We start from the raw sequence: 19101 nt of genomic DNA, 5'->3' as shown, positions 1-19101 counted from the left end.
ATTTAGACTGATAACTTCCGTGCGCAGATATGGCAAATTTGTCACAGGATGCACGTTATGACAGTTGCGTCCTACTATATATGAACTAGCTGTTTTAAATACAGTATTTTTATATTTAACGTTAGTTTATCACTATGTTTGAAAGCATATTTTTCTGATTATTGGTGATTCCATAGGTTCTCTCTCGCGCACCTGCGCAATTTAAAACACCAAATAGTTATGCTATGACCAAAGAGAACAAAGAGTCTCTCTCTTGCTCCAACCATGCACGATAATGTTGTGTAGAGCGATCTCACGGGCTGATGATATGACGATTTGAAAAATGACCATATCACCCAACACTAATTGGAACTGCACTCTCAGAAAAAAAAAAATGATGAAGCTGTCACTGGGGTGGCACCCTAAGATACAAAAGCTAAAAGGTACATCGTTGTACCTTATTTAAACCTAAATGGCATATTAGTACCCTTTGTGCCTTTTTTCTGAGAGTTTGATTTTATTCATTCAAACCTTTCAATATCTCACTCCATACATGTTGTTATATTTAGGCTGTGTGTAAAGTTAAAACAGTTATTTACAGAAAAGCAAAAATGTCTCAAAATCTTTAAAAAAAGTAACATTTTGGTGATGGTGATACGTTTTATACGGCAAATAACACCAAATATAGGTAAATCCACGGACAACAGGCAGGACGAATGGAAAGATTCAATATATTGGGAAAGACCAATATTTCTGATGATTTATTGCCGTGAAGTTTCGTGCACAATGACAAACAGGAGTGCAACATTCTCGAAAAACAATAAGCAGAACGGACTGCCATAACAATAGAAAACATTTACTGCAGGCTTCAACATGGCTGTGTTTACGATTAGAAATGTCAACAACACCAAAAAATTGCATACGTAGGCAATTCTAGTCCGAATCTTTATCTGTATGCATGAGACTGTGTGAATACCGGCAGAATTCAAATTTCTGTTATAAAAAGAGAAACATTGTGCAGAATTATTATTTGCTGTTATGTGTGTGTGTCCGAAGCTGCAGTTGCTGTTTGATGCCTGAAAAAAAAAAAACCTGGACGTGCTCCAAAAAAAAAAACCTGGACGCGCTCCGAGAGAATGCCGTTAAAATCAATTTCCTATTTTCGTTTTCGAAACTTGTGTTGGTTGGTCCAATCGATTGGTGCAATAGATTTTCGGACATAAAGTGACAGTCTACACGGTTAGACAGTTAGACTAGACGAGAGAAGTGATGGGAAAAGATCTGGGCACAGTTTTTCCAGAACTTTGTGCCAAGTTAAAGCGATGTCGAGCTGTTTTAATGAAGTTTTTAGATGTATTATAGTGCCCGAACCTGTATGACTTTGAACAGTGACCGCAAACATTTTGTTTACTGCACCCGCAGCCATCATTACCAAGTGCGAACCGTTGACTCTGACAGTTAATGAGAATATGAGACAAAGCGAACGCACAGGCCATCCGTTAACCAATAGTGTAAACATGATGATGTCACGGGTTTTCTTTTAAAAGAAAGAACTTAGACTTCATTTGTATGTAGGCCTAGGTAATTTATATATTTACAATACTTACTAAAATATAATTAATAGTATTTTATTGCTTTTGTATTAGTTGTTTGAAGAGTAAAAAAAAAATTGGTCGGTCTAAACGCAAATTTACAACCGGCAAGTCGGTCGGACTATAAGCAAAAAAAAATTTGAGTCGGTCCTAAATTGACAGGGTTGGTCGGGTTACGGCAAACAAGAATATTTTTAAGGATGGCCCCACCAGCATTTCGCAGGACTTTTTCGTGATTTTTTTTCAATGAAACCCAATAATCATGATGTACTTAGCTAATTTGTGTTAGTCACAGTAGGAGTACAGTTATTTCCTGTAAATATTTTTGTACATAATTAGTGAAATTGTGATCCTGGTCCTGGTAAATGGAATTCACTGCAATACAGCGGCAGTACGGTTGAACATGTATTGATTCATTTGTTATGTCTCTAAATTGTGGATTTTTATTTGCTGATATATCTTTCCCTCTTCTCAGGTTAATGAATTTTGCTGAAAAAATTACAGAAATAGAACAAAATTGCAAACTGCCACAATTAATGCAGATTTTGTTTGAATTTCCGTCCGATTCTGCAGTCATAGAATTGCGAAATCCTTGCAGGGGGAATGTGTAATCCTTTCCATAGTAAACATTGCTTAAATATTATTGATCCAAATTGCATATACTTTGGATTGCAAGGTATCATCAAAAAGGACACTCTAACCGACCACAAAATTGAGAATGAGGTGCTTTGTTTTTGTGATCAGTGATTGCTGTCACTTCAGAGTTTTCATGTATTTGTGCACATCCCTAGTTGGAACAGCATGAGGTCAAAAAAAAAAATGACAATTTCAACTGTCTGCTTTTAAGTCTATCATTTTATTATTTCTTCCTGTTGTTCTCTCTCTGTCTCTTTCTCTGGCCCTTCAGACATTCATTCTTGTGATGGGTAATTTACCTCCCTCTGGAGGCTCTTCAATTGCTCCTGTCTCCTTATTAAAAGAAATCTCTCTAATACACATAACACTGTTCCTGCTGCTTTATTGATTTATTAGCAGATATTAATGGTTTTGTACTCTTGTTTCTCTGCTGTTCATCATTCCCCTCCCCTCTCTTTGCCTCGTATGCTTTCTTCTTATTTTCTTTCTCATATGTTCTGCATTTCCTTTCTCTTCTCCAGTTGAACATGAACTCTGCACCCACCTTCATGCATTTCCCGGCCAAAGGGAAGCCGAAGAGAGCAGACACCTTTGACCTGCAGCGGATTGGCTTTGCCTCTGAGCAACTGGCCAAGTGGATCGCAGACCGTACTGATGTGCAGGTACTTCTGTTGAATTTATGCAACACTATCTATTGCTCCACCACTACGGGGTCAGTAAGTTTTTTTACTTGTTTCCCCAAAGACACATTCAGTTGTTCAAAAGTGACAGTAAATACATTTACAATGTTACAGATTTCTATTCTGAATACATTTTTAACTTTCCTTTCATCACAGAACCCTGATTTCCACAGAAATATTTAAGAGTTTTCAACATTTGATAATAAGTATTACGATTCTCCTGCTTTACAGACACATTTATTTGTGAGCTGTATAATTGTATCTTTTGCCTGATGCCTGAAAAGCCATTTTATGAAAATTATTGTTATTTATTTTTTCTGCTTAGTGAATGTTTGAGAAGCAGCTTTTAGGAGCAACATAGCACAAAATTAATCTCAGTACACTTTTTGACATTCATCTTGAAAATGCAACCTCTTTATTACCTCGAGACATTGAAGAAATATTTTGATAAAGCTGTTTGCGTAGTTGATGCCAAAAAGCTTGAAAGTATAATTATGTGTCTGACATCCCTCAAGACAAATATAAACACTGAATGAATTTTAATAAAGGATTTCTTCTGCGCTTTCAACGATTACAGTGTCTGCTTTTGTAATCCTTGCTTTGTTTTGTTCTTATGGAACTTCTGCCTACTTGCTTGGTAAATCAAGTTATATGTCAGTGTATTTCTTATAGAAAATTAAAAAAAAATCAGTGAGGGTTTCACTAACTGAGTGATGCTTTTAATGTGAAAGCAGACCCAGATATGGGGTCTCCAGGAAATGGAGACAGATAACATCTGATTTCCCCATCATGTTAACATAGATTTTCCATCCAGAGAAACTCTCATTGAAAAATATCTCTGGCACCCTAATGCGTTTACAGACGACTGCCTTGGAGCACTGGCACTAATTCAGCTGCCTTATTAAGATTTTGGTTTCGACTTTAATACTTTTGAATAAGTCACTTAAGGTATACATCACCTTTAGGGAAAGGGTTGAGTTAAGTCGAAAAAGCTATTTTTAAGGCAGATTTTCCACCGATGGAGCACTCTGATTAAGAAGCGCTGTGTAGATTACAGAACAGGTTATACTGTATGTCAGTTACACTCTTTCCTCCATGTAGTTGGACTCTTTATCTTTGATTCATCTCCAATTCACATTTCTGTAGAGGCACAGAAACCCTTTGCTTTTTGAACGTTGTTCCTTTATCCTGGCTAAAGGAAAAACCTGAGCTTTTTTACAATGACATGCATGCCTTATTCCTCTGAATTCTATTAAAAAGTAAGAGTGAATGCAAAAATTATGAATGCATCCAAATTTAATATCTATATGTATGTATGTATGTATGTGTATATATAAACCGTATTTTTCGGACTTTAAGTCGCACCTAAGTATAAGTCGCATCAGTCCAAAAATACGTCAAGACGAGGAAAAAACATATATAAGTCGCACTGGACTATAAGTCGCATTTATTTAGAACCAAGAACCAAGAGAAAACATTACTGTCTACAGCAGCGAGAGGCTGTAGACGGTAATGTTTTCTCTTTGTTCATTTCTCTTGGTTCATGTCAAATTAATTTTGATTAAGTCGCACCTGACTATAAGTCGCAGGACCAGCCAAACTATGAAAATAAGTGCGACTTATAGTCCGGAAAATACAGTATATATATATTTGTTTATCATTATTATTTTAATTACCATAACATTAGCCAAATTAGCTATTAGTGTTTGTTGGCTAGCCCGTGCACATTGGAGAATTGCTTGTTCACTCCCTGCAGTAGACAGAATTGAAGTCGGCCATTTTTATCCTAGATTGATCTGATCTGATTTGGAGGCAGCAGTAGAGGCTGTAGTACACGTTTTGAAAGGAAACATTAAGGCCTTGAACGACAGGCACTAAACATGTTTACAACCCTCTGGGTCTCGCATCGCACCACTCATAAATAGAGAATCCTGGGCATCCAATGCAACTTAGACTTACTAGCCCTCTGGGTCTACTTTTGGCCTAAGGCGAAAAAATGAGTTTAAAAGGGAAGGGAGGGACCATCAGCCTTTGCTGGAATGAATGCATTGAGTAGACAATGATACTGTCTGAAACCTAAGGCAATTGCCTCACTGCCCAGACAGTCAGTGACTTCACCTGCAGTGGTTTTGAGTGAAGTTTCTTCCTCTGGAGAGTATTCATTGAAAGTCAGATATTCAGACCATAACATATCTTTCGATCTAGGACAAATTCAAGTGATTTAAAGCATTTTTTTTTTTTTTAAATGACGTTTTGGCATCATTTTCCATGTTTCGGACAGCCAGTGACTGTTGCGAAATGGTGAAGGTTACCCTTGAGATTGCAGTGTTTTAATAAATGAATGTTAACTTCTTCATTTTGAGAGTGGAGTGAGGTTCATAGATATTTTTTCATTATTTTTGTAGTCGCTCTTGATGAGACATAACTGGTTGCAATTGTCATCTTCCTTTTTTACAGTAACCTACCTATTTTTATAAACGTGCACATACCAGTTTCTGGGCCGGAGCACGCTTGCATGATGTACAAGATAACAGGGAGAAAACCACTTTCAATAATAGACTGCCTAATAAATGTATAAATTTCTAATTTATGCTGTGTAGCAATTCATCAATAAGGTCAGAATTAGACCTATTATAAACCTTAATATACTTGATTTAATTTAATTAATTGAAAGTGTACTGTAGTAGTAGTAATAGGAGATTATTCCGGTCATAATAATGAGCAGCGTGCACAAAATAGTAGCTGTTCCATGCTCCGCTGCAGTTAGCGATCACACTGCATGCGACTGTATCCCAGCTCAACTGAACCATGCTTTGGGGGTCAAACACGCTTTGGGCACAGTTCAAATAGCCTGGTGTGAGTACACCCACAAATGTAAGGTGTCTGTCAAAAGTTAAAAACTTTTTCATTTTTTTTCCCCTTTTCTAGATTCGGGTGTTCCGGCCACCAAACTACTCTGGTACGATCGCTCTGGCTCTGCTGGTGTCTCTGGTCGGTGGGCTCCTATATCTGCGCAGAAACAACTTGGAGTTCATCTACAACAAGACTGGCTGGGCCATGGCTGCACTGGTGCCTAATGTTCATTATTTAGCCCTAATTCAAATTAAACTGCTTGAGTTGAAAGCTGGCCAGATCAAATAGCAATGCATATTTTGGCAGCAGTACAGTGGTCAGCTCTCTCTGGCCCTAGAACTGTTCAACCAATTCAACAACTTCAACAACTTTGCTATTGCTTTATAAGGTCCTTTAATAAAGTAAAATCAGCTAACCGTGGAGTAAACCTAGATTAAAATTATTTATATAGTTTTAAGCCATAAAATATGCCAATTTATTGAATCTAAATCCAAGTTGATGCAATAAAAACAGAAGAAAACAGCTCAAGGGGACTAAACAAACTAAAGGCATAGAGTCAAATGTGCTTCTTACCACCTGAGGCCAAAATTATGTGCTGTGTCTTGCATAAAAGTGTGATTTAAAGTGTTGTGCTGTCTGTAAATTGTAGGACCTGGGCTTTCAATAGTTATTCCCCAAAGTCTCAAAGTGGGTGACCTTTACTTCTATGATGGATAAAGTATGTTATCCACCATACTGATTGTAAGGGCAGTTTGAGTGAAGGATTTTTATTTTTTTTTGCAGGCTATAAGAATGTATTCAAACTTTCCTGTTCATTCTGTCTGTTTGTCATTTTCATCATATCACCATATCACTCAGCTAATATACTTACAATCTCTTTCTCTTTTTTTATTTTGCACAGTGTGTTGTGTTTGCCATGACCTCAGGTCAGATGTGGAATCATATTCGTGGTCCTCCATATGCCCACAAGAACCCTCAAAATGGTCAGGTGGTAAGTGCTGCCCACCTTCTTGTCTCAGAGCCCTGTATGTGCCCCACAACTCATCTAAACCTTTCCTGACTTGGTTGACTTTCTTTGTGTCTATTCATTAAATGGCTATACATCATATGAAGCTTTGCTAACTGAAACTTCTGCATGGTGTATGACCTATCCAGTCAATTCTTGGGCAGTGAATCCTGTGGAATATTAATTCCTACAAAGGGTGTAGTCTACATTCAAAACTAAAATAAAAATTGCACTTGGTGTAAATAGAACAGGCACCCAAACAGTGGGATGGAGTCCGACAGAACTATGAAAAAATGTCAGTTGCATGACCTGGAGGATAGAGCATATGCATGAGTATTTCTGCACAGACCACATGAATTTGAATCCAGCTCGACATTTCCCTATCTAACCATCTTTTCCTTCAGTCTATTCCCATCCCTTCGTGGCTCAACTCTCACTCTTTCTATGAATAAAAGGCAGAAAAGAAAAAAAACAATCTATGAAATGGAAAATATATATATATTTATACAACTTTCTGGTACTTGAATCTGAATGGCTGAAAGGTCTTTTTAGCCATAAGATATTCACCCAGTATCGCCACAGGAACCATTTCACCATTTGTATCACTCTGCTTGCAGCATTTCTCACAGTGAGTGTCATGGCGGTTGACAAAATCCTCTATAATTTTACACTACTGTTGTTGTGTCTCTGTGACGACTGGGTGAAGGAGGAGCTGGAAACAAGTGCAAGTTAAACAGTTTAATGAATATGAAACAGACAAACAAGGGTACAACACGATGCTGGGAAGACGGTAATCCAAGACGGCGGTGAGGCGGTGAGGAATCCGGATGGTGACGGTGAGAAGGCAGCAGGAGAGGATGGCACAGGAACTGCGGGGAATCGAGCCGAAGGTAAGTCGTGATGCTTTGTGGAAGTGCGGAGAGTGGATGAGGTTCCGGGGGAAGACACGGACATCCAACGCAAACAACACAGAAGCAAGAGACAGAGATCAGACATGAAACAACGTTCTCAAAAACACAAGACTTGAGACAAGCCAATATATAGGGAGTGTGTAATGAGTGACAGTTGCTGCTGATGACAATTAACGGAGACGCCCACAAACTAATCAGTGCAGAAGCGAAACACACAGACTTCACCACAAAGTACAAAACCCAGAGATCACGGTTTACCAACCATGACAGTACCCCCCCCCCCCCTCTAAGAACTCCTCTTGGAGTTCCCAGAAGGGCCTACCTGCTGATTGTAATCATCAATAAGGGAGTGATCCAATATGTCCCTAGCAGGTACCCAACTCCTCTCCTCCGGACCGTAACCTTCCCAGTCCACCAGGTACTGGAATCCTCGTCCCCTCTGTCTCGAGTCCAGAATACGATTAACTGAATAAGTCGGTTCCCCATCTACGAGACGCGGTGGCGGGGGAACCGGAGTAGGCAGATTAATATGTGCATAAAACACTGGTTTAATTTTGGACACATGAAAGGCGGGGTGTATCCCCCTGTATGCTGGAGGTAGTTTGAGGCGGACTGTCACCAGACTAATGATCTTGGTGATAGTAAACGGGCCAATAAATTTGGGAGCTAATTTATTAGATACGGAACGCAGAGGAATGTTACTGGTAGAAAGCCACACCTTTTGACCCACGACGTAAACGGGAGGCTTTGACCGGTGGCGATCGGCCTTAGCCTTAGTGCGCTCCCTCATCCGAAGCAGTCTCGCGGGCTGTCAGCGGTTGAAGGAGCCCATCAGGAGGTCGGTTAGATGACATCCCACTGGCGCAAACTGAGCAAGCCAAAACAAAATCGCGGACGTAACGAGCCATACGTGGCCACCAGAATTGTTGTTTAACCAACCCATTAGTTCGACTTATCCCTGGGTGACAAGCCACGTTAGAGCAGTGACCCCACTGGACGACTTCGGACCTTAACCCCTCCGGCACAAATAAACGGTTCGGTGGACAAACGGGCGGAGGCGTTACCCCTTGTAAGGCCGTCTTGACCTTCGACTTGACCTCCCATACGAGTGCTGAGACCACTAATTTCTCAGGTGAAATACACTCGGGAGTCACCGGGCGGGTGGAGGGATCAAAAAGACATGATAAAGAATCGGGTTTGACATTTTTGGAACCTGGGCGGTACGATAAAGTAAAATCAAAGCGACCGAGAAAAAAAAGTGCCCACTGAGCCTGCCTGGAATTGAGTCTTTTGGCAGTTCTAATGTATTCTAAATTCTTATGATCGGTCCAAACAATGAAAGGTACCCCTGAGCCTTCCAGTCACTGACGCCACTCCTCTAAAGCTAATTTGACTGCCAACAACTCTCTGTTACCAATGTCATAATTGCGTTCAGCAGGAGATAATCGATGGGAAAAAAACGCGCCGAAACGAAGCGGCTTTTGAGGTTAGTGAACGCAGTCTCAGCTGCGTCCGACCACCTGAACGGAGTACTGGGAGAGGTCAAGGCTGTCACAGGTGAGGCTAGTTGGCTGAAATTGCGAATGAAACGCTGATAGAAATTGGCGAACCCCAGAAACCGCTGTAGGGCCTTACGGGAATCGGGAGGTGGCCAATCTATCACAGCCTTAACTTTGTCAGGGTCCATACAGATTTCCTCGGACGAGACGATATACCCTAGGAAGGGAACAGACTGTGCATGGAATACGCATTTCTCCGCTTTGACAAAAAGCCCATTCTCAAGTAACCTTTGGAGCACTTGTCTGACGTGTTGAACGTGTTCCTGGAGAGATGAAGAAAAAATCAGTATGTCATCCAGGTAAACATATATAAACTGATCTACCATATCCTCAACACATCATTAACGAGTGCTTGGAAAACCCCTGGCGAGTTGGAGAGCCCGAACGGGATCACCAAGTATTCAAAGTGCCCTCTGGGGGTATTAAAGGCGGTTTTCCATTCATCCCCCGTCCTGATGCGGACCAAATGATAAGCATTATGTAAATCCAATTTTGTGAATACAGATGCTCCCTGTAACCTCTCGAAAGCTGAAGACATGAGTGGTAACGGATAAGTGTTCTTTATCGTAATGTTGTTCAGCTCTCTGTAATCAATACAAGGTCGCAGAGAACCATCCTTCTTACCCACAAAAAAGAATCCCGCCCCCGCTGGAGAAGAGTAAGGACGGATGAACCCAGATGCTAAGGAATCAGAAATGTATTTCTCCATGGCCTCCCTCTCAGGAATAGAGAGTATAACTTGCCTTTAGGCGGAGACTTACCTGGTACTAAATCTATGACACAGTCGTTGGGACGATGCGGAGGAAGAAAAGCGGCACGGGACTTACTGAACACCTCCTTCAGGTCCAGATACTCTGCGGGCACGTTTGGCAAAACCATGTTCTCCTTCTGAAAGACAGAAACAGGGACAAAAGGACAAGCAGAAACCAGACAAGACTCATGACAACTTTCACTCCATAATGTGACTGTGTTGGAACCCCACTCCACTCATGGATTATGTTTTATTAACCAGGGGTGACCTAACACAATGGGAGCTACAGGGGAGTCCATGAGGAAAAAGGATATGGTTTCACAATGATTGCCAGAGGTGAGCAGAGTGATGGGTTCTGTGTAATGTGTGACGTGAGGCAGTTCCTGGCCGTTGAGAGCGGTGACATGGATGGGGAGAGACACAAGCAGGACAGGAATGTTCAGGTGACGTGCAAGGAGTGAGTCGATGAAATTACCTTCGGCTCCAGAGTCCAGAAGGGCATGACAGTCGTGAGTGTGATTCTCCCACCGCAGTTTCACCGGAAGGAGAGTCGATGATGTTGTTGAGGACTTCCCAGTGGAGATCCCACCCGACAGTAGCCTCAAGTTTACTACCGGGCTGGCTCTTTTACCGGGCAGGTGAAGATGGTATGTCCTGAGCCTCCACAGTACAGGCATAGTCAGTGGGAGAAGTGAGCTGTTGGATCTGCTGGGTGAGCTCGGACACCTGTGCCACCAGCGCTTGGATAGCGCGTCCGGTGTTAGAGATGCTCTCCTGCTGCTGATCCATGCGTTTGACACTGTGGTGCATAAAGTCTGTTAGAGTGTTGGTGCTCGCTGCTTCCATGATGGTGAGAACGTTCTGTGACGACTGGGTGAAGGAGGAGCTGGAAACAAGTGCGAGTTAAACAGTTTAATGAATATGAAACAGACAAACAAGGGTACAACACGATGCTGGGAAGACGGCAATCCAAGACGGCGGTGAGGCGGTGAGGAATCCGGATGGTGACGGTGAGAAAGCAGCAGGAGAGGATGGCACAGGAACTGCGGGGAATCGAGCCGAAGGTAAGTCGTGATGTTTTGTGGAAGTGAGGAGAGTGGATGAGGTTCCGGGGGAAGACACGGACATCCAACGCAAACAACACAGAAGCAAGAGACAGAGATCAGACAAGAAACAACGTTCTCACAAACACAAGACGTGAGACAAGCCAATATATAGGGAGCGTGTAATGAGTGACAGCTGCTGCTGATGACAATTAACGGAGACGCCCACAAACTAATCAGTGCAGATGCGAAACACACAGACTTCACCATAAAGTGCAAAACACAGAGATCACGGTTTACCAACCGTGACAGTCTCGCAATGTAGTATTTTTTAGGCAAGAATGTACTTGCATAGACTTCAAATATGTGGTTTGTCAATGAAGATAACATCTTTTTGATAATTTGCTGTGACTGTTTTGGAGATATGAGCTCCTGGGCATCAGTGGGCCGTTCAGTTGCTGCTGGCTATAATACTGTATATTATTTGTTTCAGAGCAAATAGTTTTAGCAGACGGCAAAGCCTCAAAACTTGATATTTTATTTAACTGTAATGCTGTATATAAGAGCGCTGCCTTTGTTCTTCACTGATATCACTTTCCTAAGCAGACATTCAAACTAATGTTTTATTGTGAATATGAGATTGAGCTGAAGAATGAATGCTGTATCAGATGCAGGTAATCACACTCGCTCAGTCCATCTCTCCTTCACAATGCTCTCCTCTACATAATACAGTCAGCTTTTAATGCAGTAATACAATAAGCTTTTAATGAGGCAACTCAGAATTGCTTTGTTACTAGTTCTAAAGAGACATTTTTTAACTAGTAACAGAGGCTTGAACTCCGCTTTTAAACTGGTAATTTGAGGTTTCATTCTTTGGAAGGAAGTAGTTCTGCAAACAAAATGTTTTATTTTTGTTATTTTTTTTCTTATTTATTTACACACTTGTGCCTTCGAAATGTTGTGCAGTATAAACCCAATATCACACTCGTAGTTTTAGGCTTGTATTACTGATACCAGGATAATGCGCTCATAACAGAAGTTATCAGACTTTGTAAGCAATGAAAAGGCATGTTGATAATATGTACAATCCTGCAATATACTTACTCAACAATCCACAGCAGCTGCACTCTGCTGTTCTGCATCCCCCTCTTATTTTCTTGTAAGCGATCCCTCCAGTTAATAACACAATAAATCTTAAATCATTATGACCTTTTAATTACTAAAACATAAATAAGGAGATCAGCTGCTTTCAGTGCATAATCCTTCCCATTACTGCTCCATCACCGTCCTTCATTAAGCTCCACACAGGAAGTTGAAGCTGCCTTTCTTCATTTAATAGAGCTCTGAGGCAGAGGTGAAAAAAAAAATGATGATGGCATGGAAAAAGTAAAGTCAGTGAAGTTGGGTTGTAATGACATATATTAGGTAGTGTTACAGTTATTAAAGGTTTTTTAAGCTGGTGTGTTTGGTTAGGGTTTGATACACTCTGCAGGGCATTTGCCCTCCGAGGCAAGATTTGAGGAACCCTGATGTTTTGAAATGATCAAATGTGACAGCCTCGGTGAACATAAGAGACTTAAAAAAATAAAATAAAATAAAACCTTACCCACGTCTATGAGGGGCCATGCAAGACTTAATTAATTCTGGCACTCTTACACGCTTACATTCTCCTTTCACATACATATAATCTTGCTTTCACACACTTACATTCTCCTTTCAGATACATATATTTTTTCTTTCACACACTTTCATTCTTCTTACACATGCATACATTTCTACTCTTACACACACTTACATTCTCCTTTCATATGCATATATTTTTGCTTTCACGCACACATACATTCTCCTTACAAATACATATATTTTTGCTTTCAAACTCATACATTCTCCTTATACATATATTTCTACTCTCACACACATACATTCTCCTTTCACATACATATACACACATACATATATAGATGTATGTAAGAGAAGAATGTATGTATGTGCGAGAGAGAGTATAGTGGAAAGGGAAGGCGTTTAGTTGAAACGGAAGGATTATAGTTGAAACGGAAGGCAGGTTAGGCGCGATCAGGCTCACAGTGACAGGTCTTGATCAGCATGGCTGAGGTAGATGAGGAAGTCGCAGATGTATTTCAGCAAGCTACCTGGGTTTTAAAAAAATAAATAAATATTATTATTGTGAAAAGGTTACATGGCCTCGTCCTTTGAGCGAGTTGTGATTGAGGACGCGAGCTCAGCCTCAGTCGTGTTGCCAGATAGATGTATTATAAGCGTCCAAGGTGTTTTTTTTTTCATTTAATTTAGGAAGTGAATAAAGTGGGAGGTTGCAAGTTAGGGACAGCGATATCTTTAAATTATTTAAATAACTCAAGACTCATTGCGGTTTATTTATTTTTAGATTTTCATTTACTTATTTAATTATTTTTTTTCAATTGCAGCTCTGCGTGCAGCAATAACTCAGTGCTAGCAATAACTATTCATTCGATTCACATGACGTCACTGTAGCTTTGCGCCGCCATCTTTGCGACCGACGGTCTGAATATGCCTGCAATATGTTGTGCTGTTGGCTGCAACAACAGCCGAAAGAGGAACCCCGAATTGTTATTCTATTATATACCTAAAGAAAAGGATAGAAGGAAGAAGTGGTTAGCTGCCATTCGAAGAGATCACTGGACACCCACATCTCACTCCTTACTATGCAATGAACACTTCGTGTCAGGTAAATTAAGCCTTCAGCCCATGTGATGCGTTTGTGTTGTATTATTTGCTATTTGTATTTAGGTGATTATAAGCCGAAGCCGGTTTCATATGTTTTGTGTGCAAAGGCAAGCGTGAATTTAAAATAATGAAAACCAGGACATTTTCATCACTTTTTTAAAAACCAGCCAGGACGGCCAGGACAGGGCGTTAAAACAGGACATGTCCTGGGAAAACAGGACGTTTGGTCACCCTAGATTAATGACAGCTAGCCATGTGCCGGCCCGTGGCTACCAGCTGTTAGCCACTTAGCTAGCTAACAACTCGCTACCTAGTCAGAGCAAACTACCACCAAAATCATACATTTGAAATTTTTTTTATAATACCTACATTTCCCATGATTAAATATAAATCCTTGGTGGCCAGGTGCCGCACTTTCACGTTTTTCACCCATCCAGCCACAGCATATTGATACGCATCTGTACTCTTCAAAGTCTTCAAGCGATCCCCACTGTATGGGGAGGGGTTATGTACAAGATATATATATATATCATGGAAGGCCAATTTGGGCAGTCTGGGGCAGATAATAATGGACAAAAGAAAACTGGGGGTAACAAATAAGGATCGGAGCCTAAAATAGAAATTTTCTCCAGCTATCTCTGTCTCTCTCTCTCATTCAAATGGGCAGTTTGGGCGGCCATACCGGGCGAGTCGGTCGCAAATATGGTGGCGTTCTATTTGTAGTGACGTAGGTGGCATCTTTGAATAGTGATCTATAAGCGCCACCTGTTGTCAGAGATTGAATTAGCATTTTCATCAGAATCAGAAAGAGCTTTATTGCCAAGTGCTTACACACAGAAGAAATTTCGTCAGGAGCTTCCAGTACAGAAATTACAAACATAGTGCAGACACACATATAATTAAGGAAATAAAACTAATAATAATAATAATGAAAAATTAATTCAGCCAATCTGATGTTTTTGTTTTGTGCACTTGCTTCATGTTGCATATATTTTTTTGTTTGTTTGTTTGTTTTCTCAAGGTTAGTTTGCCCAGTAACAGAGCAAAATAAACATTTAATAAATGTAAAAAAAAAAAAAAAAAGAACTAAATAAATTGCCAACGAGAATGGGAATCGGCTCATTTGATTGTAAAATAAATAAAATCCTGATCAGTGCATCCTTAACTGGAATAGTTAGGACTACCTGAAAGACCTGAAAAAGCATGGTTTATTTCAGTTTTATCTTTGAACTATTGTACCTATTTGTGCAAAGTGGTTATTATTTATTACAATACAATGTTACAGTCAACAATGAAAACAATTAGTCTTATTGATTGATGATTGATTGTGGCAAGTCCTGTAAATATTTTGCCAGGGCAAGTAAAGAAAAAATTAAACCACTGGCCGAACCGGACCAGTAGAAAATGTCTTTAGCGTTAAGCCCTGTTAATACGATCAAAATCAGTGTCTTAGAACTTGTACACAGATCTGTAGAACATGTAGGTTACATAATGATTTGTTAAAAATAAAAACTTAAAACATGTACTTGAAAAGAAAACAGGATGACTTTAAAAGAAAATAGCATAACTGTAAAATTGTGAGGAAGAGCTGAGCAGGTCTTGCTCATGTATTTCCTGGTCTGAGAGTGACTTCCTGCTTATACAGGAAGTAATGGATACCAAAAAAGGTAGAAATATATATATATGTAAAAGGAGAATGCATGTGTGTGAAAGCAAAAAAAAAAAATATGTACGTGTAAGGAGAATTTATGTGTGTAAAGCAAGAATATATGTATTTGAAAGGAGAATGTAAGTGTGTGAGAGTAGAAATGTATGTATGTGTAAGGATATATATATATATATATATAATAACAGTGAAATAACTTTAAAATATACATAAAAGTATGTGCAGTATGGTTTTACATTTAACCTTTAAATGTAAAAATATAAAATGTAGTATGATATACACAACAACAACAATACCCAGTGTGAGAGTTTAACATTTAGAGATTGTTCCTGTGAAATGAGAGGCCACAGACCATCTGCTTTACTGCCCTTTTTCAGCCTGATGTTTCTGGGAAACTAGTGCAGTTTTAGCCTCCATCTGGACCTACAAGTCTTTTATGAAGTGTACTTGAGGTCCTCTGGAGCTCATAGTTACAACATAAAGATAAAGTGCAGAACCAGCAGGTACTATATGTTGCAATAAAATGAGTAAAGAAACATTTGTATGAAAGCCATAATGATTTGTTACTTAAAATTAACTATAAGTAATAGATTTACAGTCATGTTCTGTCTCATAAAACAAACCTGAACAAAAAGCATGAAATACAAAACATGAACTATCAATTTCAATTTAATGTACTATGTCAGCAGAGAGCACAAAGTTGGCATTAGTTGGACAGTTTGTAGATTATTATACAATCATAGTTGACAGCTGAGTATCACGTTTTGCCAGTCAGACTCAAGCATCTCAGTCTTTCAGGCTTGTTCGTTCGTGTGATTTGGAGATATAAATACATTTATGATTCTTCGCTCAGTCCCTGAAATGAGATAAACTTCTGTAAATAGTTAGGAAAGAAATCTCCCAAATGCCTGACTTCTCAGAGTATAAAAAGCTCACAGACTTTAGGAAAAAGACAGGAATCACAAAGGCAGACAACAAACAAGCAGAAAAGCATCTCTGAATGACAATTAAGCCTGAGCCACAGAGGCTAATGTACTATAAATTGTGAAAAATATTGTGTCTCATTTGTTGCTCAGGATTGGATGATAAGTGATGGCTCATTTATTTGGAGGATGTGCTGGTGAAGAGATGATGAGGGAGAATTGTTGATTCTCTTATTCTGTTATTGTTTTATGATTCTGGTTCTGAATCCTCTTAGCCTGAGAACATGGCCTGAAGACAGCCTTTATGAAATATTCAAGTCTGAACATTGATGCAGAGACATAAACACATTGCTAACAATGCTGTGAATCCCAGACTCCATGCACTGAACATCTATAGTTCACAACAGGAAGAATTTTTGATCTGTCATCCTCTAATCCTCAAGCTGGACCTGAAGGGGACACTTCTATTAGTGTGAGAGTATAGTGTCAACTTGTTTTTAATGCACCAAAAAATCCAAAAGCTAATGATCAGGCTCACAGAGAATATTAAGCACCAAAATATTAAGAACAAAAACATTGATGATCGTAAGAACCATTATGAACAATTGAGCAACAATAGAAATTGATAATATTGAGCACCAAATCAGAATATTTAGAATGATTTCTTAATGATTAATGGCTACTGAAATTTCAGCTTCATAACAAAAATAATTTACATATTCAATCAAAAAATGGCCATAGGATGCTTCTTTCAAAAACATTAAAAAACTTAATTATTCCATACTTTAACCACTAGTGTATGTCTATAAGTAAGTTTTGTTATATTTAATTGTATAATTTTGCACATATTGAATAGATTGCTTCTATTTATTTTTTTGTTCAAGGTCATTGGAGCTCAGTGGCCATGTCAAAAATAAGTTATGCGTTATTGCTCTTGTTGTGTGTATCCTCATATTTTATGTGAAATGGCCAAAGCATACGTGCAATTAGTTGTTATCACTGAGAAAAATATTTTTTTTTCTTAAAAGGCTTCAGCCTTACACAAAACTATAGCATGCTGCTGAGATAGATTCTTGGTCATCGTTTATAACTGTGCATTGAAGTGTGAAATTAAAAAAAAGTGGAAAGAGGTTGTGCGAGAGACAGCGGTTGGGGTTTGGACGGGGGGGGGTTGGGGGGTGAGTAACATTACCCTGATTTTCTAAACTAAACGCTACATTTGCATGAAATTATATTTCTCTTGTCAGACTCTAAAAGTGCCATTTCCACATTTTTTTCCAGCTTCATCCTGCAGCCCAGAGCAAAACTCATTTAGAGAGCAGAAGGTTGTTTTGATAATGAAAGCATCTGACTGCTTACTGACGAAATGGCGAGGAAATGTGAAGTGAAGCTATGCATCTAACTGTTTCGCACCTTAGGACAGTTCACACACACATGCACAAACACCTTGCTGTGTTGATACTCAGGATGAACGCTCTAGGCTAAAAGAGCTGAACATTTCTCAACATTTTCTTGTATTTTATACCTTGCTATAAAGGCATTTATTTCTTCCACTTTTTTGACTGCATGTACATAAAAAAAGTGTATGTATATATATATATATATATATATATATATATATATATATATATATATATATATATATATATATTCATTAATGCAATTATCTAATCAACCAATCACATGGTAGTTGCTCCAATGCATTTAGGTGTGTGGTCCTGGTCAAGACAATCTCCTGAACTCCAAACTGAATGTCAGAATGGGGAAGAAAGGTGATTTAAGCAATTTTGAGCATGGCATGGTTGTTGGTGCCAGACGGGCGGTTCATCAGCTCAGTTACTGGAATTTTCACGCACAACCATTTCTAGGGTTTACAAAGAATGGTGAGAAAAGGGAAAAACATCCAGTATGCGGCAGTCCTGTGGGCGAAAATGCCTTTATGCTAGAGGTCAGAGGAGAATGGGCCGACTGATTCAAGCTGATAGAAGAGCAACTTTGACTGAAATAACCACTCGTTACAACCAAGGTATGCAGCAAAGCATTTGTAAAGCCACAACACGCACAACCTTGAGGCGGATGGGCTACAACAGCAGAAGACCCCACCGGGTACCACTCATCTCCACTACAAATAGGAAAAAGAGGCTACAATTTGCACGAGCTCTCCGAAATTGGACAGTTGAAGACTGGAAAAATGTTGCCTGGTCTGATGAGTCTGGATTTCTGTTGAGACATTCAGATGGTAGAGTCAGAATTTGGCGTAAACAGACTAAGAACATGGATCCATCATGCCTTGTTACCACTGTGCAGGCTGGTGGTGGTGGTGGTGGTGTAATGGTGTGGAGGATGTTTTCTTGGCACACTTTAGGCCCCTTAGTGCCAATTGGGCATCGTTTAAATGCCACGGCCTACCTGAGCATTGTTTCTGACCATGTCCATCCCTTAATGACCACCATGTACCCATCCTCTAATGGCTACTTCCAGCAGGATAATGCACCATGTCACAAAGCTGGAATTTTTTCAAATTGGTTTCTTGAACATGACAATGAGTTCACTGTACTAAAATGGCCCCCACAGTCACCAGATCTCAACCCAATAGAGCATCTTTGGGATGTGGTGGAACGGGAGCTTCATGCTCTGGATGTGCATCCCACAAATCTCCATCAACTGCAAGATGCTATCCTATCAATATGGGCCAACATCTCTAAAGAATGCTTTCAGCACCTTGTTGAATCAATGCCACGTAGAATTAAGGCAGTTCTGAAGGCGAAAGGGGGTCAA

At 39.7% G+C, this 19101-nt stretch overlaps 1 protein-coding gene across 1 annotated transcript in view; it reads left to right on the top strand.

Annotated features, from left to right (window-relative positions):
- tusc3 (tumor suppressor candidate 3) overlaps nucleotides 1-19101 on the top strand; it is a 96828-nt gene that overhangs the window by 32064 nt on the left and 45663 nt on the right. Inside the window, exons 4-6 of the mRNA XM_059552004.1 lie at nucleotides 2729-2869; nucleotides 5816-5956; nucleotides 6642-6731. Coding sequence (XP_059407987.1) covers nucleotides 2729-2869; nucleotides 5816-5956; nucleotides 6642-6731 — 372 coding nt within the window. The remainder of the gene's footprint in view (nucleotides 1-2728; nucleotides 2870-5815; nucleotides 5957-6641; nucleotides 6732-19101) is intronic.

The sequence above is a fragment of the Carassius carassius genome, chromosome 6, assembly GCF_963082965.1.
Source record: "Carassius carassius chromosome 6, fCarCar2.1, whole genome shotgun sequence".
Taxonomy (NCBI): Eukaryota; Metazoa; Chordata; class Actinopteri; order Cypriniformes; family Cyprinidae; genus Carassius; species Carassius carassius.
Note: the sequence above shows the minus strand (reverse complement) of the source record. Positions and strands in the feature narration are given on the sequence as shown.